Source organism: Melanerpes formicivorus, unplaced genomic scaffold, assembly GCF_026170545.1.
Source record: "Melanerpes formicivorus ecotype bairdi unplaced genomic scaffold, bMelFor1.0.p_v2 SCAF_75, whole genome shotgun sequence".
Classification (NCBI taxonomy): Eukaryota; Metazoa; Chordata; class Aves; order Piciformes; family Picidae; genus Melanerpes; species Melanerpes formicivorus.
This window is the reverse complement of record NW_027142427.1, coordinates 1,543,976-1,567,119: the sequence shown is the minus strand read 5'-3', so window position 1 is coordinate 1,567,119 and position 23,144 is coordinate 1,543,976. Positions and strand designations below refer to the sequence as shown.

The window sequence follows — 23,144 nt, the reverse complement described above, 5'->3', positions numbered from 1 at the left end:
CCCTCCAGGTGTGCATACTGTGGATTATGTTTTAGACACTGCCAGAAAACAGTTAGAGCAGCAGTTTAACATAGCTAAGCCTTTCATGTTTGCATACAGTTAGGAAACTTGGCTATTCAGGATCCAGCTGTGTCCCTGTCGTTTCTTCATGTTCTTGCTGTTGTATAATGAAAAGAAACCAAGACACAGCACCAGCTAAAAAGCAGATCAATGTTTTGTTTCCTTCACTGGCAGAGGGTAATTGCAGAAACATTTCCTGAGCAATATAATTATGTTTATGCTAATTTGCCTCAAAATTTCGGGTTTAGTCTCTTCTCAAGTGGAAGTCCTGGTTACAGAAAGAGACTTTCTCTTCTTCAGCATTAGTCACTAATAAGTGGGAAAAAAAATTGCGGATGTTCAGAGTCAATTCTACCTTGATCATCTTAAACATTTCAGAAGCCTCATTTTTTTTCCCCTATGTGCCTTAGCAAATTAGAATTCATTTCAACAGCAGTAGAAGTTGAGAATTGTTAGTATTTGAGATACAAAAGAGGCCTTAGGAAAGAGGATAAATGAATGAGCTTTAGAGAATGTAAAATTTTGGCCCCAGGTATATTTCAGCCAAGCAATAAACAAGTGTGTTTACCCTGGCAGGTGCCCAGGTTTTAGCTTGATTTTAAAGATTTGCACTGGATCATAAAAAAGCAGGTTTAAAGTCAGCTTTTTGAGGGCAGCTGGTTAGCCCATGCCATCTCTTCTGTGCTGAATTGTTGCTTGTTATATCTGTTCCTTAGGGCTTTGCCCTGTCCGGCGTTAAATGTTTCTGATGACAGGATTCTACTCTGTCCCTAGAGACACAATTCCACAGTCTAATAGAGCTTGCCATTAGCAAAATTTTGCTGATGATCAGCCTTAATTTTTCTCTGCTTAATTTGATCCTGTTACTAGAGCATAGTGAGTGATTTATTCTGAAGAAATTCAGTAACTGGTTCCTGCTTCACAGGATGGACCGTACAACAAATAGCAAATTGTCATGACCTATCTGTGGGTGTCCTGAGATTACACAGAAACTCAATTTATCTCGACATTCATTCCCTAGAAGCTATTTCTGTCAGTACCAACTCAGTGGAGAAATAAGCAATGAATTTAACTGCCAGACTGCGTGCCTCCTGCCCCAGCACCAGCCTTGGAGCAAGGAGATGTTTAGCTGCTCCCTGACCACAAGGCCCAGAGGCAGAAGCTCCTGTGGGGTCTGGTGCTGTGACTATGCCTGAAGGAAGGACATTTAGGATCTGGTTCCCCTGTCATTTGCATTGGTTCCATGTTAAAGGAGCTTCACTGATGAGGTGAAGTTACTCCTGATTTTTATGCATGTAAAGTGCATGAAGGATCTGACCTTATAAATTCCACTCTATCAGTCCCATATTTTCCCTGTGCCTGGCACAGAGTTTATGTAACTCTCCTAATTTTGGTGAGGCATTTTATACCCCTCTGACATGAAAGTTATCTTAATGCTGCTTTCATATGCTAAGGGCAGGTCTGGGCATACATTCAAACAAATTAGAAGTGCCTCAGCTCAACAAGTTACCGTTCATGACCTGAGATGCAGTATGTGTCCATGTATGTTTGCAGGGCATATAAAGTGGCAGACTTAAACTAGTGGGCTTTACTTCATTTCACCAATTAGGAGGAGAAATATTTTGCTATTGTGGCCCAGCTGGTGAGCAGCAATAGTTTTATCTCTGGAAAATTGATTGTGTCTGTTAATGTAGCCATATTGTATTTGCATAATGAGGTTGGACTAAGTTATTTACCCTTAAAGTTGTTGTTTTGGGAGATTTTGGAAGGTGGCAGGTGTGATGTGACTGCAAGTGGTTTGTTCTGTTGGAAGCAGAGGAAGTGCCAGGACCCAAAAGGCATGATCACTCTAATCTTTCATATGAGATTTCAGCTAGATACCTGGAAATCATTGGTGACATACAACTCATCTTCAAACTGTTCTTTCATTTTTCTCAGGTATCATTGATTTCCTTGTGAGCCAGCATCCCATCGCAAAAGTACTGAGAGACCACCTGGTCTTCAAGATTGCACCCATGCTCAATCCTGATGGAGTGTACCTAGGAAACTACAGGTATGGTCTGAACATGGAATCTGCATATTGTTCTATCTACCTTATACACCCTGCACCATTTAATAACTGAACATTATGTGGCTTGTTGCAACTAATTCCTCTTAAACTGGAGGTTGTCGTGGGTCTGTGTGTTTCCTGAACTTCCATCAGCAAAAGGGGCTCAATAGCAAATTTTCTTGCTTTGTGAGATAGGGAGCAACTCTCCAAGAGGGCAGGATATCTGTTTTGCAAACCTTCATTAGGTGTGGGAGTTAGTCAGCTCAGAGTTAGACCTTAGCTGTGTTTTATAAATGCACTCATTATGCTGCTCATCAGCCTCTATGTAAATGTGTCAGTCAATCACAATTCCCTTCAGCTACCCAGATCATCCATTAAAGTCACAGATTTCAGTCTCTTATTGTACTGTAATAGATAGGGATACATGGAATAATCATTCCACCCTATGCTAATTTTGCTTCATTTTAGTGTTTGAATTACTACTTTACCACCTCCTCTGTTGAGAATGCATTCAGATAATCTTTTGTTTTCCCTAAAATTCTTTGCTCTTAATGCATTTATTTACAAAATAAATGTGCTGCTGGAGTTGATAATGAAAAGCAGTTGATTAGCTGATGATTTGTTTTGTGGGGGCAATTACATGTACTGCATAGCTGTCTGGAGAAGCCCCTGAGAAATGTAATATACTGTATGTGGTTTTGCTTACAGTGCAGGACTAAACAACACAACACGCTATAGCCAGGCTACTTGAGCTTTGATCTAATCAGGCATTGCAGTGCTTAGGAGGATAAGACTGTGTTACTCTGTGGAAGTGGAGACCACTGTGGAAGGAGCTAGAAGTTGCAGAAAATGGAGCTGCTGGCTGTTCTTTGTTTTGATTTCTGCTTCTCAGCTTTTCAGTGCTTTGCTCCTTACTAAGCTGAAATGGTGGAGAATTGCACGGCTGATGTCAGCCACACTTATATACATCTAAAGGGAGATCTTATTGCTCTTTACAACTGAAAGGAGATTGTAGTGAGGCTGGTGTAAGTCTCTTCTCACAACTAACTAGTGATAGGATAAGGGGAAATGGGGTTAAGTTGTGCCAGAGGAGGTTTATATTGGATATTAGGAAAAATATGGTGGTGAGGCGCTGGAACAGGCTGCCCAGGGAGATGGTGGAGTTGCCAGCCCTGGAGGTGTTCAAGAAGCATGTAGATGTGGTGCTTCAGGATATAGTTTAGTGGTCATGGTAGTTGGGTTATGGTTGGACTTGATGATCCCTAAAAGTCTTTCATAATCTTAATGATTCTATGATCTCAAAGGTCTCTTCCTTTCTGTTCCATTCTGTTCTGTTCTATTCTATTCTATTCTGTTCTGTTCTGTTCTATTCTATTCTGTTCTATCCTATCCTATCCTATCCTATCCTATCCTATCCTATCCTATCCTATCCTATCCTATCCTATCCTATCCTATCCTATCCTATCCTATCCTATCCTATCCTATCCTATCCTATCCTATGTTTTGCAAGTGAAACTTCTGAGGATACATGATTTCCTGGGAGGTACACTCACAAATCCAAAACCAGAGAGTGATATTGCAGCACTGGAATTTATCATAATGTTTTTGTCAACCTAAAACTGTCTTTGGAGCCTGATACTACATTGCTTTTTGTCCTATTTCACGTGCCCTTCACTTAGGCAACTCCAGTTGCAATTAGTTAGCTTGTGTTTCCCCCCATAAATTCCTATTGCCCTGTAGGTTTTTCTCCTGCACTGTTATTTATACTTTTTTTGAGAGGCATGCACTTCACAGATATGCACATAGCTCACAACTTGAAAAGCCTTTTGGGAATCCAGGTTATTATGAAAGGGCATGTGAATTCATTTGGAATTGCTGAGCTCGATGGTATACTACTGTTTTAGCTTTTCATGACATGCAGAATTTTCAGCCCTCCTGAACTAAAGAGATTTTTTAATGAGGCAGTTGGAAAAGCATTTGATTTTCTGGCAATTTTTCACTTTATTTGCAAGTGGCCTAATGTAACTAATAACTTAAAAATGAGGGTAATAGGCAAAATGCTACCTATTATCTTGAGAAGAATATTAAAAAGCCTGGTAATAGGCCAGCATTGTAGTTAACTAGAGCTGAGTGAATAATCTAGAGCAAACACTTTATTTTCTGCTCATACAAAATCCACAAGAACATCACAATTTATTTGCTTGAATTTACTGCAAGAATTTAAAAGGGGGGGAGAAAAAAAAAGAAAGTCTCTGAGGATCAATTGCTAGCATTTGAAAATTTAACTCTGAGGCTTCTCTGTGATTGGCTAGATAAGTCTGTTTCATCTCTTTTGGTCTTTCTTCAGATTAGCACATAAAGAGGACTTTCAGAAGTCTTCCATGTGGTATAACATAGATCTATTGGCTGGGGAAAATCCCCCTGCTTTTGCAAATAAGGTCTGTGGTGCCATATGCAGCAAGAGCACTTTTAGGCATTTGAACTTCTTCCCTGTTATCTCCTTCTTTTTCAAAGCAGCAGCGAGTAACTATTTCTTTGGTTCACTGAAGGTTCACATGCAGAACTATGCAAGCTAAGATAATGAAATGGGTAATTAAGCCTCATGCTTGAGTTTGCAAATTGATCTCCTGCCAGTCTGAGAGAGGTTGTTGGGTGGGTTTTTTTTCACCCCACCAGTGCACAGCTTTGTGCAATTGGCGAAGTATTCTGTCTGATGCATTTTGCTATCCTCTGAAACCCCAGGTGCAGTGGGCACTGTGAAAAGCCTGAGTATGTCAGCAGGTCTCATAGAAAGGTTGGAATACATTCATTCTCCTGTGATCTAAGCAGGAATTAACCACTTATTTACCCAGGATGATATAGTAATAACTGACTAATGGGATTCTCTTCATTGACATTTATGGGTTGCAGGACTTTCAGCAAAAGTGGGTCCTCTACTCTTCCTCCAAATATTTGCTTCTTTGCTCTAAGTGCTTGTGAACTGAGGTTTAGGAATTTAAGCCAAAATGTCAATGATAATGTAAAGATTTGCCTATTATCTATAAACTTATTCTTGAGAACAGAACAAATGACTTGTGACTCTAAAGAGACTTTCTTGTGGTGAAATCTTTATAATAAGTGACTTTTTCACTTGGCTCCTCAATTTAAGAAGGACACTGAGATACTTGGATGTGTCCAGAGAAGGGCAATGAGGCTGGGAAGAAGTCTGGAGCACAGCCCTGTGAGGAGAGGCTGAGGGAGCTGGGGTTAGAATTAAAATTAACCAGGTTGGTAAAGACCTTCAAGATCATCAAGTCCAATCTATCACTCAACACTGTCTAATCAACTAAACCATGTTGTTTAGCCTGGAGAAGAGGAGGCTCAGGGGAGACCTTCTTACTGTCTACAACTACCTGAAAGGAGGTTGCAGACAGGTGGGGGTTGGTCTCTTCTCCCAGGCAACCAGCAACAGAACAAGAGGACGCAGTCTCAAGCTGCACCAGGAGAAATTCAGGCTCAAGGTGAGGAGAAAGTTCTTCCCAGAAAGAGTAATTTGCCATTGGAATGTGCTGCCCAGGGAGGTGGTGGAGTCCTTGCCCCTGGAAGTGTCCAAAATGATTGGATGTAGCACTTGGTGCCATGGTTTAGTTGTCAGGAGGTGTTAGGTATTAGGTAATAGGTTGGACTTGATGGTCTCTGAGGCCTTTTCCAACCTGGTTGATTCTGTGATTCTATGATTTATAAAGGAAAAGTGCTTACAGTGTCAATATATCTGGAATGAAATTTGTTTTATATGTTGCATGTATATTGAGCTGACTGTAAAAGAAATGGTCATGGAAATGACCCTCGGTGCCCAGTGCATCATGATGCATGGGAACAGGATATTAAACTGCACTGATTTATTCAAGTATTTGCAAGAGTTAAAGAAATATATTTGTGGACCCATGCAGTTAGGAATGAAAAGTCAAGGTGCCTTATGTGACTTAAGGGGGTTTGGAATGTTTGGAAGATCAGTTTTTAAATCCATTCTTAGTAAATAAATGGACAAAAGTTGCAATTTGATTGTAATCTTGAGCATGTATCTTTTAACAGAAAGTGAATTACTCTGGTTCTAGCTGTTACTGATCACAGAATGTTAGGGGTTGCAAGTGACCTCAAAAGATCATCTAGTCCAACCCCCCCCCGTCAGAGCAGGATCACCTAGAGTAGGTCATACAGGAAAATCTCCAGGTGGGTTTTGAATGCCTCCATAGATGGAGATTCCACAACCCTTCTGGATAGCTTGTTCCAGTGTTCTACCACCCCCACAGCAAAAAAGTTTTGCCTTATGTTTAGGCAGAAACTCCTATGCTCCAGCTTGCACCCATTGCCCCTTGTCCTATCATCAGACATTATTGAGAAGAGCATGGCTCTGTCTTCCTGACACTCACCCTTCATGTATTTATAGACATTAATGAAGCCACCTCCTTTCTCCAAGCTAAAGAGACCCAGCTCCCTCAGCCTTTCCACTCCGTTAATCACCTTTGTGGTTCTGTATTGGTGTACATAAACCAAGATACTCGGGGAAATTGCCTCTACCAAACTTCATTTCCAGTGAAATTTCTGAGTGACTGTTTAGAAATCAGAACATTTAGGTTTGTCTTTCACCTCTTTCTCTCTGAAAAGAGCCAAGAAATAAAAAAATTCACGGGCAAAGCATGCTAGAATAGATTAGAGTTGGCTGGGTACAAGTGTTGGAAGGGCTAGGTGCAGAGAAAGAGAGCTCTCAAAGTGCAAATTCACCTGCAAGGCAAAGTACTGAATGGCTAATTGGGATTGCTCCTGCTTGAAGCAATAGCTCTTGTTTGCTGGTTTGCTAGCATCATACCCTTCTGTGAAGATGGCTATTGCATTGCACTCATTCTTCAGTGAAAAAACCCTCCATAGGCCTTTTCCTGCCACATGAGTATACCCACCTCTTCTTAATGTACAGAATAATGATAGGTGCCTGCTGTTTATTGTGGCCATGGAAGTAGGGCCTCTCCCAAAACAGGAAGCCAGGCTTCACAGCTTTCTTGAAGCTTTTAAAAGCTGGTATTTCTGTACTTCTAAGTGCAACTGGCTTTGCAGTTACAGTGTATAGAAAACATCTCTGGAGGTGTTGGAATGTGTCCAGAGAAGGGCCACAAGAATGATTAGAGGACTGGAGCACCTCTCCTATCAGGACAGTCTGAGGTAGTTGGGACTGTTCAGTGTGGAGAAGAGAAAGCTCCAAGGAGACCTTATTATGGTCTTCCAGTATCTGAAGGGGGCCTACAAGAAAGCTAGGAAGGGACTTTTTAGGGTGTCAGGTCAATGATAGGACTAGGGGGAGTGGAAAAAACTAGAAATGGGTAGATTGAGATTGGATGATTGGATGTTAGGAAGAAGTTCTTCCCCATGAGGGTGGTGAGACACTGGAACAGGTTGCCCAGGGAGGTGGTGGACTCCCCATACCTGGAGGTTTTTGCAGCCAGGCTGGATGTAGCTCTGTGCATCCTGATGTACTGTGAGGTGTCCCTGCCCCTGCAAGGGGGTGAGAGATAGATGATCCTTGAGGTCTCTTCCAACCCCAACAATTCTATAATTATGCCACATAGTCTTGTAATGAAATTGCCCAGGGAAAAAGCCATTGCTTGATGGAGCTAAAATAGTGAATCTTCAGCATAATTTGCCCTCTGTGCTAGCTGGTAACTTTTCCTCACTTCTCACCTGAATTGAAAGACTCTTTGCTGGGAATGATGCATGACTTGAATAGAATAGAATAGAATAGAATAGACCAGGTTGGAAGAGACCTTTGAGATCATCATGTCCAACCCATCATCCAACACCAGCTAATCAATTAAACCATGGCTACAGGACACATCCAGTCCCTTTTTGAGCACCTTCAGTGATGCTGACTCCACTACCTCCCTGGGCAGCACATTCCAATGGCAAATCACTCTATGAAGAATTTCTTCCTAACATCCAGCCTAAACCTTCCCTGGCACAGCTTGAGACGGTGTCTTCTTGTTCTGGTGCTGGTTGCCTGGGAGAAGAGACTAACCTCGTCCTGGCTACAACCTCCCTTCAGGGAGTTGGAGAGAGCAAGAAGGTCTCCCTTGAGCCTCCTCTTCTCCAGGCTAAGCAGCCCCAGCTCCCTCAGCCTCTCCTCACAGGACTTGTGCTTCAAACCCCTTGCCAGCTTTGTTGCCCTTTAGTTTCATGAAGGAACATGGCAAAAGATATTTATTTTATTATTAAGTTTTTATTTCTCCATAACACTAATCTCACCTTTTCTGATGGATTAAACTGTGAAACACTTTTAGGAATTAAAGGAAAACCAGTGCTAAGAAGAGAAATTTCTTGACTTTTCTTTCTCTGCTTGAGGTATAGCATTATCATCTCCTGAACCTATTAACGTCCCCAGGGAGGTGGGGTTAGACTAAGGGGAAAAAAAAAGGGGGTTTGATTTAAAAGTCGTGCATCCCCAGGCTTGGCCTGAACTTTCCTTTATCAAGAGCTTGTTCTTAAGCTGGCATTCTGCAGCTGAATGCTGAAATGTGTCCCTGCAGGCAAGATGACTGTACCACACTGTCTTAGATTAGTTCCAATTTGTCAGCCTCACCTTCTGGAGATGAAACCCTATACTGGCACAAAAAGGGATGTGTTTCTTAGTCTGGGCAGCTCTTTATTGAAGTATCCCAGAAATGCCATGACAGGGCAGATGAAATACCCTGGCCCTTCTCTAAAGGCTTTGTTGCATGTCCCATCAAGGCTTCCCATTCCTGGCCATTTCTGCGTTGCTTTCAGTTGGTTAGCTGTGACGGTATCGGCCTTCAGTGAATTAAAGCCATGAATTAGCTGAAATGGTCTGAGCTGCTGTCACTACTATATCCTCCTAGCTTGATTGCAAGGACTGCAGGAATTTGTGTGAATAGGGAGAAGAGGGCACACACTGATTCTAATCCTTTCTTGTTTCACTGTCAGAAAAGGTATTTGCTAAGTCAACACAATCTTTACTGCTTGCTTCTGTGAGAGGTTAACAAAGCAAAGCTGTTGGAGGGAAAGGAGGCTGAGTCCTACCAGGTTAGAAAGCCACATCACAGTATCACTTAGGTTGGAAAGGACCTCGAGGATCATCGAGTCCAACCTATCAACACAGACCCCATGACTAGACCATGGCACCAAGTGCCACGTCCAATCTCCCCTTGAACACCTCCAGGGTCGATGACTCAACCACCTCCCTGGGCAACCTGTTCCAATGCCGAATGACTCGCTCGGTGAAGAACTTCCTCCTCACCTTGAGTCTAAACCTCCCCTGGTGCAACTTGAGACTGTGTCCTCTTGTTCTGGTGCTGGTTGCCTGGGAGAAGAGGCCAACCCCTTCCTGGCTACAACCACCCTTCAGGTAGTTGTAGAGGGCAATGAGGTCACCCCTGAGCTTCCTCTTCTCCAGGCTAAACAATCCCAGCTCCCTCAGCCTCTCCTCATAGGGCTTGTGTTCAAGGCCTCTCCCCAGCCTTGTTGCCCTTCTCTGGACACATTCAAGTGTTTTGATGTCCTTCTTAAACTGAGGGGCCCAGAACTGGACACAGTACTCAAGGTGCGGCCTAACCAAAGCAGAGTACAGGGGCACTATGACCTCCCTGCTCCTGCTGGCCACACTATTCCTAATGCAGGCCAGGATGCTATTGGCCCTCCTGGCCACCTGGGCACACTGCTGGCTCATATTCAGGTGGCTGTCGATCAGCACACCCAGGTCCCTCTCTGTTTGGGAGCTCTCCAGCCACTCCGACCCCAGCCTGTAGCTCTGCATGGGATTGCCGTAGCCAAAGTGCAGCACTCGGCACTTGGACTTGTTGAATGCCATCCCATTGGGCTCTGCCCATCTGTCCAGTCGGTCGAGGTCCCTCTGCAGAGCCTTTCTACCCTCTAACTGACTAACATCTGCCCCTAACTTTGTGTCATCTGCAAACTTGCTGATGACTGACTCTACCCCTTCATCCAGATCATCGGTGAATATGTTGAAGAGGGCAGGGCCCAGCACTGATCCCTGGGGGACACCACTGGTGACTGGCTGCCAGCTGGATGTGGCACCGTTCACTACCACTCTCTGGACCCGGCCCTCCAGCCAGTTCCTAACCCAGCACATAGTGTAATGGTCCAATCCACGGGCTGACAGCTTAGCCAGCAGTTTGCTGTGGGGGACAGTGTCAAAGGCCTTACTGAAGTCCAGGTAGACCACATCCACAGGCCTCCCCACATCCACCAGACATGCAGCATAAAGTGTCAGAGTCCATGCTGCAATGAAAGCTGTGCTGGGATGAAATGTTTTTGGCAAACAGGGTCATTTTTGCCCCAGAAACATGGTCTTGTAAAGAACCAAAGAGATTTGTGAAAGTGAGTTAAATGTGGGAAATTGTTTCAAGTGGAGAAAAAAAACCACAGAGGAGCTGGGAAGGACTGAGAAATGTTTAAAAGTATTCCTATCTGCATGTTACAAAGGACAATTTTCTCTCAGTTCTGTTAATGGCATGAGTTGCTTAAAACCTGGCTTGCTTTTTCTTTTTTTTTTTAAGGATCTAATTTAAAGAGTCTGAAATGCAATTAGAAATACAATTAAAAAATTAGGCTTTGAACCAGAGGAAATAGTTCAGATTTATCCTGAATAGATTTTCAGGGACTTTCTTCCTCTGGCTCTAGGTGCAGTCAAAAGTTCAGCATTTGTGGTCGCATGCATTGATGGTCTTTTGTCAGTAAAAGCATGTGTAGAGTTTATCCAAATTATTTTAGCTTCAAATCAGAGCTATATCAGGTAGTGATAGGACTAGGGGGAATGGAATGAAGCTGGAGGTGGGGAGATTCAGGCTAGATGTGAGGAGGAGGTTCTTCCCCATGAGAGTGGTGAAACCCTGGAGTGGGTTGTCCAGGGAGGTGGTCGAGGCCCCGTCCCTGGAGGTGTTTAAGCCCAGGCTGGATGAGGCTCTGGCCAGCCTGATCTAGTGTGGGGTGTCCCTGCCCTTGGCAGGGGGGTTGGAACTAGATGATCCTTGTGGTCCCTTCCAACCCTGAATGAAACTATGAAACTATGAGTGCTGGTTTTAATAATGTATAATATCCTTGTAGGAGATATGCCTATACCTGCATACATACATGCCTATGTATGTTCATGGTGACTGGATATGTTATGGTGGTTCTTACCATCACTTGTCTAGCTGTGAGACATGGCTACTTGTGTGCATACTGTCATTTGCATATATGCCTTGATCATTTTTCACCTATTATTCTGGTGGTGAAGGGCTTGTTTCTTAGTTTCCTTTAATGGATGTGAAATTCATGCAGCGCGTTGAACTGAAAACCAGCATCCATCTCAGTTCATGGGATCATAGAATCAGCCAGGTTGGAAAAGACCTCAGAGATCATCAAGTCCAACTTATTACTATTACCTAGCACCTCATGGCAGCTAAACCATGGCTTCAAGTGCCACATCCAATCTTTTTTGAGCACCTCCAGGGATGGGGATTCCACCACCTTCCTGGGCAGCACATTCCAATGGCCAGTTCCTCTTTCTGAGAAGAACTTTCTCCCTACTTCCCCTGGCACAGCCTGAGACTGTGTCCTCTTGTTCTGGTGCTGGTTGCCTGGGAGAAGAGACCAACCCCCACCTGGCTACAACCTCCTTTCAGGTAGTTGTAGACAGCAATAAGGTCTCCCCTGAGCCTCCTCTTCTCCAGGCTAAGCAACCCCAGCTCCCTCAGCCTCTCCTCACAGGGCTTGTGCTTCAGACCTCTCCCCAGCCTCGTTGCCCTTCTCTGGACACGTTCAAGTATCTCAATGTCCTCCTTAAATCGAGGAGCCCAGAACTTGACACAGGACTCAAGCTGTGGCCTAACCAGTGCTGAGCACAGGGACAGAATGACTCCCTTGCTCCTGCTGGCCACACTATTCCTGATGCAGGCTGGGATGCCATTTGCCTTCTTGGGCACACTGCTGGCTCATGTTCAGCTGCTGTCAACCAGTACCCCCAGGTTCCTTTCTGCCTGGCTGCTCTCCAGCCACTCTGTCCCCAGCCTGCAGCTTTGCTTGGGGTTGTTGTGGCCAAAGTGCAGCACCCAGCACTTGGACTTGTTAAATGCCATCCTGTTGGACCCTGCCCATCTGTCCAGCCTGTCAAAGTCCCTCTGCAATGGAGTTTATTTTTCCGGATGAAGCGTTTGTCATTGTGTATTCAACATGGCAACGTGCAAGTAAACAAACATCAACCTTTTGAATCAATTTATTGGGTTTATTTATGTTACTGGGCATAAAAAAAAAATATATAATTCTATAATTACCAGGTATAGCTGCAATGTAACTGCTGTTTAATGACAATTACTTTTTGTTACCATAGAAATGAGTCCAAAGTAGTTACCTATAATTTCTCATTCCCAAACCTCCCACATGTTGTATTGCAGTATTACCATAGTAATTGCCTATTAGTCATCATAAAATAAGCTGTTACCCAGAAGTTATCAGGATAGTGTGAAATTTCTCATCTCCTTCAAAACTTACAGCACATGCTGCTTCTCGTCTTCCTTCAGTGGGATTTTTGCCTGAATGGCAAGAATGTCCATTGTACATTAACCCAAGGGAAGAAGAGATGTGAATGAGAGAGAATTGTACTCTAAAAATACATCAGCTTGGGAAAAGCATGTTCCAGCCCCTGAAAATACAGAATTATTTCTTAGTATTGAAAACCAGGGATTCTTCAATCCTACCCAATGAATGTTTGTTCCTTGTCTTGAATTTCCTATTTATTTGTTTGTTTTCCACTTCAGTTGTGACTGAAGCAGAGGTTAGTAGGTCTGTGAGAGCAGCCTTGCTGTCACACCTCACAAGCCCAGTACCTGCTAATGCAGCAGTGGACAGTGCTATTCTCCTTGTAAGGGCAGGAGATGCTCATAAGATGCTTTGCCCCAGATGTTTCCCCAGCTTCCAGTGATTTTCCTTTCAGACATTTCCTGAGCTCATGGGATTTCTGCCTACCCAGTAATGCCTGGTGGATTTGTCTTCCATGTATTTGTACAATTTAATCTCAAATGGCAAGTTTGCTCAGACTCCTCTGGCCTGAGGCTGCTCAGCTCCTGACCCAGTGCAGGAGGCACCACCCGTTTCAGATGGCTGTGAGCTTCATGTACTTATCAGTGACCCCTTGCAGCACCTTGCATATTGTTGAGGCCAGTGAGTTTGTGTGCCTGCCTAGATCACTTTTAGTATCATCAGAGTGTTGTTGACTCATGGAGAGGCAAATGATGTTCCCATTTGTTGCTGATACTGCAGAAGATGCAGGGCATTGGTGCCAAGTGTGTTACTGACCTCCTGGTAGAGTTGTGGCAACTGAGCTCTCCTCTTCTGCTCCCTTTCCAGTTACAACATTGAAATGCAAGGTAGCTTTCCAATGCTTCAGTGTCTCTTGACAGCCTGTTGGATTTAAAACACAGCTATGGTTGGGATCAACCACTCTGATAATGGGGAAAAGGGAAGAAAAGAAAAACCAAACAGAGAGTTGCCATAGGGGGGGAAAGGAACTAGATGATCCTTGTGGTCCCTTCCAACTCTGACTGATACTATGATACTATGACACTATGACATTTTCTCTATTGCCTTTTCCCATGCAGCAGGCATGGAGGAAGATTTCTCCTCCCACTACTCTAGTTTGGAGTTGAGTACTAGTCAGGAATTTTCTATGCTGTATTTCTCCTGCATCCTATGTGTGTGTTTGCATCTGTTTTGAATCTCCCAGGTCATCCAGTGTGCCAGGCTGGGGCCCTAGAAACATAGTCCCCACTGGATCCACAGCTGTGATGCAACAGCAGCAATGGAAAAGACCAGGGAAGCCAGGAAACAGAAAAAGTTTTTTCTCTGGCCCCTACCTCCCTCTGCTCATAGCATCACCATTCTTTTACTCCTTGGAAGTTTTGTTCCCTTTGTGGTTTTTATTGTCTAGAGTGCTGTGGTTGTAAGATCACAGTGAGGTTACAGTGCTTGCTATTGCTCACCACTACTTGAAAAAAAAGCCTTCCTTGTAAAAAAAGTTGTCAGCCTTTATCTTAAAACAAATACTAGGTTTGCAGAAGGGATTCTGTCCACTGGCATTGAAAATGTTCTTTATATTGATGTGGTAACTGCTCATTTAAACCATATTAGAGCTCCTGAGTATTTTTTTAGTTGCTATTGATGTGACAAATTCTCTTGCACAGAGGGCTGCACCAATCAATACAGTTAGTATATGTGCTTTAACAACAAAGCCACATGCCTTGGGGTTCCAGTTGAATCCAAACCTTGTAGTAGCATTAAATAAAACTGTATTTATTTTGCTTTTGGTAGGGGGGGGGGGGGGGGAATAAATCCAAACCCAACTTAATTTCATACAACTTGTTGGAAGGTTTGAAGGCAACATTGTGGGGCCATTTTCAGCAAGCAATGAATACCTAACTAGTGTCAGCTGCTATTTTGTTGTTGCAAGTGAACTTCTCTTTTAGTTAGTTTGATCTGGGACTACAGAGTAGCCTTTTATTTTCAGATGAGGAGGGAGAGAAGTCATAATGAGAGATATTGAAATCTTAGCTTTTGTTTATAGCTGCCATTATTCCACTGAAAATGAGACATGGTTTCCTTAAAGAGACAGGGCTATTTATTTTCCTTTAAAATAACATCATTTGTGATTATTACCTTTGAGCCATTATGCAGAGAATAAGCACCCAACTCATGAACCCCAGCCAAGTAAATCCAAGTTTTGTACCTACATGCTACTTATGCCTGTGAGTTCCTGTAGGAGCCTATTCTTGACCTTCAAGCTGCCTGGGGAGGTGGTGGAGTCACCATCATTGGAGGTGTTCAGGAGGAGACTTGATGGGGTGCTTGGTGCCATGGGTTAGTTGTTTAGGTGGGTTGGATTGGTTGATGGGTTGGACACGATGATCTTGAAGGTCTCTTCTAACCTGGTCTGGTGTGGTCCTATTCTATTCTATTCTATTCTATTCTATTCTATTCTATTCTATTCTATTCTATTCTATTCTATTCTATTCTATTCTATTCTATTCTATTCTATTCTATTCTATCCTTTTAATATTGTTGTCTTGTAGAACATATTTGTGATTAACAGGGGTCATAATGTCAGTTTGATTGAAATGTTTGTTTCCATTCCTCTCCTGAATAGCTGATCTTCCATACGAGTACTTCCATCTGGATTTCTTAGATTTACTTTTAGTTAAGTAACTAAAAGACTGGAGGTTAGGAAGAAATTCTACACAGAGAGAGTGATTGCCCATTGGAATGGGCTGCCCAGGGAGGTGGTGGAGTCACCATCACTGGAGGTGTTCAGGAGGAGACTTGATAGGGTGCTTGGTTGCATGGTTTAGTTGATTAGGTGGTGTTGGATGATAGGTTGGATGTGATGGTCTTGAAGGTCTCTTCTAACCTGGTCTGGTCTGGTCGATGTGATCCGACACTATGCGTTGCTATGCGATGCTATGCAATGGTATGCTATGCTATGCTTTGCTTTACGTATTTGGCTTGCTCTGGTGAAAGGAAAAAGATGTTGACTTGCTGGAAGATGTCTAGAGAAGGGCATCAAAGCTGGGGAGGGGTTTGGAGCACAAGTACTATGAGGAGAGGCTGAGGGAGCTTGGGTTGTTTAGCTTGAAGATGAGGAGGCTCAGCGGAGATCTTATTGCTCTCTACAACTGCCTGAAGGGAGGTTGTGGCCAGGTGGGGGTTGGTCTCTTCTCCCAGGCAACCTGTGACAGAACAAGAGGACACAGTCTCAAGCTGCACCAGGGGAGGTTTAGCCTGGATGTTAGGAAGAAATTCTTCATAGAAAGAGTGATTAGACATTGGAATGTGCTGCTCAGGGAGGTGGTGGAGTCACCATCACTGGAGGTGTTTAAAAAGAGCCTGGCTGAGGCACTTGGTGGTGCCATGGTTTAGTTGATTCGATGCTGTTGGGTGATAGGTTGGACTTGATGATCTCAGAGGTCTTTTCCAACCTGTGTAATTCTGTATTCTGCATCAGGGTTCTTAATCATAGCAGCCAACTGAGGACTAAAGTTTCCAGTGGGGTTTTTCAGAGATTGGTTTGGTTTGGATTTTTTTCTGTTTGTTTGTTCAGTTGCTTTTTGGGTTGAGTGGGTTGGCTGTGGATTTTGCTTGGTTTTTATATGTTTGATTGATTGTGTTTGCTTTAGTTTTTTTTTTTTTTATGTGTGGGTTTTTTTTTTTGCTTGTTTTAGGTGTTGTGATTTGTTGTTGTTTAATTTATGGTGGTGTTGTGTTGACTTTCTGCTTTGGGGGAGTTTTGTGGTTGGTTTTGTATTTAAGTTTGGAGGGGGGGGTGTTGTATTTTATTCTAAATTCTGCACATATCCTGGTATACTTTAGCCAGTTTGCTGTTGGTCTTTGGTTTGGTTTACCCATCTGTAATTTAGGAATAATTAGGTCATATATATATATATCTGGAGCTACATTTATTAATGTGTCTAAAAAAATAATAAAATAATGAAAAAATACTGTTCCATTCCTTGGCTTTGAGGCACCATGTAGGTACCAAGCAGTGTTGTTTAGAGAAATGAAATCTTTAAATGTACCCATGCAACCAAAGCAGAGCTTTATTGTCAGCTTTGCAAGTGAGAAATAAAGGAGAAACACACTGAGCTGGTTTCTGTCTAATGTCATAACGAGCTGAACTCTACTTCTTGAACAGCAGTTGCCAGGCCACAATCCATGGCATTTGAGCTGATACAAAAGACTGGAGGGCTGCTCTGAAGAGTGTATTTGCCAGACACAGGAAGTTATCCTGTGACACAACTCAAGAAATATGCCATATACTCACAAGTGCCATCTGCTGATACAGTTTATTGGGCTATTGCCTGAGACAGGTTCAAGACAGGCCTGTAAATGGCTTTTCCTATAGGTGGTCTTCAGGCAGCTGCCTGCTTATTTTGGCACACATTGTTAGCTCCCAACGTGCCAAGCTGCAAATGCACCAAAGTGATGCTCCCACCCTAGCACCTGCCATAAATTTGCTCTGTCAAAGTGTGTCAAAGGACAGAAGGTGTCAGAGCAGTATCAGTGGACAGAAGACGTGTTCATGGGATGCTTATCCCAGCAGGTGGTGGAGTCACACCATCACTGGAGGTGTTTAGGAAGAGACTGGATGAGGTGCTTGGAGCCATGGTTTAGTTGACTAGATGGTGTTGGGTGATAGGTTGGACTCCATGATCTCAAAGGTCTTTTCTGACCTGGGTAATTGCATTCTATTCTATTCTATTCTGTTCCGTTCCATTCCATCCCATCCCATCTTTAGCATGTTATACAAGTGAGGGATTCAGTACTCACTGTCATTTCACCAAGGAAGGATTTATCACCTATTAGTAGAAAAGTTCTCTCATCCTGTTCCAACTGCTGCTATGTGGATGGGGATGGGAAATCTCATTCAAGTCATTAGGAAAACAATAGCAGCCTAAAGGATGTTTGGTTAGGTTGGGTTTCATTGTTTTGTTGTTTGTTTTTGGGTTTGTTGGTTTATTTCCTCTTGGTGACAGCTGTTCTTTTATGCTTTATTTTTCCTTTTCCTTTTTTTTGTTTTCCTCCTTTAAATTTCACCACTTAAAATTATGCCAGCTAGCTGTATCGTTTACTATATTAGTCCTAAGGGTAAAGCCATGTGACATGAAAACTATCATAATGGACATCCATGATCTAAAATGAAATTGTATTAATGAAACAACTTTAAATGTTCTGAGGATTTCCATCTTTTCTGGGGAATTTACAGGCAAGACACCTACTCAAAGTTCCCACTTGGATGTCTTGGCCAGCATGTTGCCTCCCAGACATGGTAATCTCTTTGTGACTTTTCTCTCCCTGTTGGTAGTGAAGTGGTTCACTTTTGTGATGTCTCCTCTCTGTTTGGAGAAGGCATATTTTTGCCTGGGTTAATTCCCACAGGTGATGTCTTCCAAAAGAAACATGGTTAAGTGTTGATTTTCAGGATCTTGCATGGTGTTGAGCTCTCAAAAGCTAGTCCTGGCACTCAGGAACATTTGGGTTGTGTCTGTAAAAAAACCTTTTATTTAACTGCTAGTTTGCAAATGTTTTCTGCTGAAACAGAGGGAGATTGGAGTCTGCTGTTTCACAGCTGCTTTAAGCTAAGCAAGGTACATGCTGGTACCCAATGGGACAGTTTCCTTCTGGTTTTCCTCCTGCCTGTGCATCCCTGCCATCTCCTTTTTGCCAGAGCTGCTGCTTGAGTGGCAGTGCTGTGAGCCAGAAGAGGATCAATCCTGCAGAAAATATGCCTGACAAAAGCATTTTCATGCAGCTCCCTGTGCAGCCCTGGGACCAAGACAGGACAGTGGAATGAGCACAGAGGGATCCCTTTGTAGTGGTAACTTGGATGTAGATGGGCTTAAAGCAATTGTAAAGCCAGAGCCCAAGATTTGGATGGCTGCTGTGCAGTTATTCTGGGGAACTTTAAAATGAAAGACAGCAATAACTAGTGATACCTTGGATGGCCATTGGTGTGCTTGCTGCAACCATGCCAATATGATCCCCTTCTCAGGATCATTATTCATGCTGCTTGGTGACAGGTTGGGTGCCTTGGCATGCCCATTCTGGAGACCAGGGGCTTTATGCTGTTAGAAGCTGGAAATGAGCTGTTTCCATGCAACTGTTATACCTTGTTATGTATACACGGTGAAAAAGTGTTGACAAAATCCTTTTCTTTCTCCACTCCTTGTAAATACAGAAGCCATCATGGCTGTGCTGACATGGCAGAGGGAGCATTTAATCTCATCACAGATTACTTTTCTATTGCCCCTGGCATCAGGCAGAGGGGGGATGTCAGGGTAGTCTGGGAGGAGGTAGATGTGACAGGTGACTGACAGCTGTTGGGTTTGCTTGGTTGGTGCCTAAGAGCTGGAGGAAGAACACTCTGCCAGCATGGAGGGGTTTGGATCAGAAAAGGGACGTGACATTTCTGGACACACAATATCAAGGCACAAAAACATTACCCTTCTTTGCCAGTGTGCGAGGGGCATGTATTCTGCCTCGTTTTCCTCCTCCCAGACTGGAAAGGATGTATATTAATAGAAATATATGCGACTTAACGTGCTGCTACTCGGTGTTAACCCAGGTCCCTAGGGAAGAGAAGTGCTTATTTCAGGTTGTGCAGATCATAAACCTGCTGCCTTGTGTGGTGCATGTGCTCTGAATACTAATGCTCTTCCCTGACACAGCCATCGAGCTGATGAATTGTATAGATTATACAATGATAATGGATGGGGAAGGGGAATTTCATCTGTCTCTTTAACCAAAATATGAGCAGTAAATCCTGCCTGTTTGCAGAGAACAGCTGGATTTCTAATAGCGCTGGAACGCTGTGGGGCTGGTGAGGGGTGGGTGTAGCTGCCCCCTCCCTTTCATTACTGCCATTCAGACACTCAAAAGCTTGCAAAGAGGCTGGAGCTTTCCAACACCCTGAGGCTAATTCAGCAGTTATCCTGGGAGTCTGCCAGCTCTGTTGGATCTAGGAAAAGCCTGAGCCTCTCTATGGTGTCTCTGCACCATGCCCAGGGGAAGAAAGGAAGGTTAACAGCTGGGTGAGAGAATGAGGGTTTCTTGTAAACAAGACCAGTCTCTATTCCAAGAGTGGTCTGAGCTGTGCTCAGCCCTGGGTAAAGCTGTGAGTGAGCTGCACTGTGGAAAGGCTTATGGCAAGGGTTGTGTATTTCTCTAGGAAAGAAGGATGTCACAGAAATGTGGGGAGCTTCTCAGACTGGACACATTTTGTGCTATTAATAATAAATCATGGATATTCATTTTAATTGAAAGGGTCTTGAATACATTATCTATTGATAATGTGTTGACACTGCTACAATCCTCTTATGCTAAGTACAAGTACATCATAAATGATCCTCACTTTCCCAAAGTACTTTCAGAACTAAGAAAATGTGGACGAGGCAATCAACCAAGCTGTTAGAGCAGGGGAAGACAGGGTACTAAATATAATGGAATAAAGAGTGGTAGCTATTTTTTCTCTTTTTATGTGTCTTTTCCGCTTTCTCACCCCCTTACCCTCCCAGCCTTCTACCCCTTCTGGCAGCTATCAGGAAACACAATAGCTAACTATACAGACATGGTGAAAAACCTTCATATGTCAGCTGTTAGTTGGACTACTCTAAATTTGGTGAAACTGGGGCAGAAGCATTCAGTAACAAAATACATCTGCAAAGGAAAGTGGACCCAAAAGGTGTGTTTCCTCAGAATGGATCACTTTTAGATGTTCTTCTCTTCTCCTGTTCTTGGGCAAAACTATTGAGCTCTACTCAGCTCCCAGTTGAAGCACCATTTGAGTTCTAGCACAAGGAATTTTGTTACTCTATTGCAGCTGAGCAGTGTTCTGGTTCTACCTCTTGTTTTCCATCTGGATTAAATTGTCATTTTGTGGATCTGGAGGTAGGTCTCTTCAGTAGGTTTTGGAAATCCACAGATGTTCAAGGCCCAGTCAATCTTTTGGCAATGTTTGTTACAGAGGAAGCCACCCAGTGCGAATATCTATTGCATGCAAGCACTCCCAGCAAATTTTGTACCCCAGTGGTTGTCCTTGGATAGATCTCTCTGCTCTCCCAAGACTGAAAAGAAACAATTGACAAACTGCCAGTCTATCTCCTTTAGCTTCTGCTGTGCCTTTGCTATTCTTCTGTCCATTTTCAGCTGCTAAAACGTTTCTTGTTTCAAATTCTTCCAGTAGGGTTTGCTTTTACTCCTGCCGGTGACATGAAAAGAGGAGCTGATGTTGGCATAGGTTTGCTCTTGACATCTCCATCTTGCTGATGCTTTGCTAACTAGTATAAAAGAAAGACAGATCACATCCAGGAGATATGCTGTTATTGGTATGAGTGAGAGGCAAGTGCAATCCTGGCAGACAGTTCTTATTCTTTACATTGGTCACCTTTTCAATTACAGATCTGATCTGCTAAAGTCTTGTCATTCTCATTCTAGTTTCTGTTAATGAAATGCATTTAGCTGTCAGCTCTTGTTAACAGTAACAACACAGCTGAGGATTCATAAATTCCCATGGAAGTTAAATGACTGCTACCTTAGGAGAAGCCCGTTAAGTCCTTTTTTCATCTTGAAGCTGGAGAAGGAAACAGCTGCAGCTTTCTTGACCCAGCTAACCATGATGTTTTGAACAATTAATCTCTCTTGGACTTTTATTTCTGTATTCTGTCTGAAAAAAAAGTCTAGATGAATATTCTACAAACCCTGGGGTTTTGAGTCCATGTCACCATGGACTTCAACCACTCAGTAGTGCCCTTTATATCTCAGATCTATCTGAAATTATTGCTTGTTATCTGGAATATTCAGAAATTCAACTTTTCAAAAGCTAGTCAGGTAAGTGCAGTTCATAGATAAGCAAACAGTTGTGTCTGGCAAGGTTTAAACCCCTTCTCACCAATTACAAGAATGAGATGAGGGCTGGAAAAATAGCTGCATGGCAAGGCAGTCCTGGATCTAAGTTTTAGATTAGCAGATAGCAGGAAAAGGAATGAATGACATGATCTGAAACCATATGTGGGAACTCATCAGTCCATGATCTGACCCTGAGTACGCACACAAGGAATAAACTAGCACAGGGTAACATAAAGCTTACTTTTCATTAACATAGTATCACAGTATCAGTCAGGGTTGGAAGGGACCACAAGGATCATCTAGTTCCAACCCCCCTGCCATGGGCAGGGACATTCCACACTAGATCAGGCTGGCCAGTGCCTCATCCAGCCTGCTCTTAAACGCCTCCAGGGACGGGGCCTCAACCACCTCCCTGGACAACCCATTCCAGGGCTTCACCACTCTCATGGGGAAGAACTTCCTCCTCACCTCCAGCCTGAATCTCCCCACCTCCAGCTTCATTCCATTCCCCCTAGTCCTACCACTACCTGACATCCTGAGGATGTCATTATAATAGGGATGTCATTAAATGTCATTATAATAGGGAAGGCCATTACAGAGCAGAATGTCTTGACACTGATGTTTAAGAAATGAAGATGGAAGTCCTTGAGGGGATGGTTGAAGACTGTAGACTATTTTCCCTGCTGAGCTGTTTTGACACCAAGATGTTTTTTCCTGCATCTGTTTGGGGTTTCCTACATCTGTTTGGGGTTTTGCTTGTTTGCTTTGTTATTTTGTTGTGTAGTTTTGGGGTTTGTTTTGTTCTGATGTGATTTTTGTGGGTTGGCTGGTTTATTTGTTGGGGTTGGTTGTAGTTGGCTTGGGTTTTGGGTTTTTTTTTATGGAAATGGCTTCAAGGGAGGTCTTTGTGTGTGAATTCTAGATCAGCAACAATGATCACTGTAGCCTCTTTCTGGCTTTAAAATATACCATTTTCAATGTATTGTGCAGTGCTGCCTGTTTTGTTTTGTGTTGTTTTGCAAGAAGCACACAGACCTGAGGATGTTTTGGCCTTTCTTACTATTACAAGTTTGTTTAGCTGCTAAAGTTGTATACACTGCATGTAAACTTAAATTATTTTGTTTAAGTGACATCTTCGTAGAATCATATTGGCTGGAAGAAACTTTTAAGATCATCAAGTCCAACCATTAACCCAGCACTGCTAAGTCACTGCTAAACCATGCCCCTCAGCACCACATCTATACATTGTTTTAAACATTTCCATGGATAGAATCATAGAATCAACCAGGTTGGAAGAGACCTCCAAGATCATCCAGTCCAACCTATCATCCAGCCCTATCCAATCAACTAGACCATGGCACTAAGTGCCTCATCCAGGCTTTTCTTGAAGATGCCCAGAGACAATAACTCCACCACCTCCCTGGGCAGCACATTCCAATGGCAAATCTCTCTCTTTGTGAAGAACTTCCTAACATCCAGCCTGAACCTCCCCTGGCACAGCTTGAAACTGTGTCCCCTCATTCTGGTGATGGTTGCCTGGGAGAAGAGACTGACCCCCACCTGGCTACCATCTCCCTTCAGGTAGTTGTAGAGAGCAATAAGGTCT

General features: G+C 43.3%; 1 protein-coding gene across 2 annotated transcripts in view; it reads left to right on the top strand.

Annotated features, from left to right (window-relative positions):
* BEND5 (BEN domain containing 5) overlaps positions 1-23,144 on the top strand; it is a 1,094,864-nt gene that overhangs the window by 841,285 nt on the left and 230,435 nt on the right. For both annotated transcript variants that reach the window (XM_068163846.1, XM_068163845.1), the window contains exon 8: positions 1,999-2,113. In XM_068163846.1, coding sequence (XP_068019947.1) covers positions 1,999-2,113 — 115 coding nt within the window. The remainder of the gene's footprint in view (positions 1-1,998; positions 2,114-23,144) is intronic.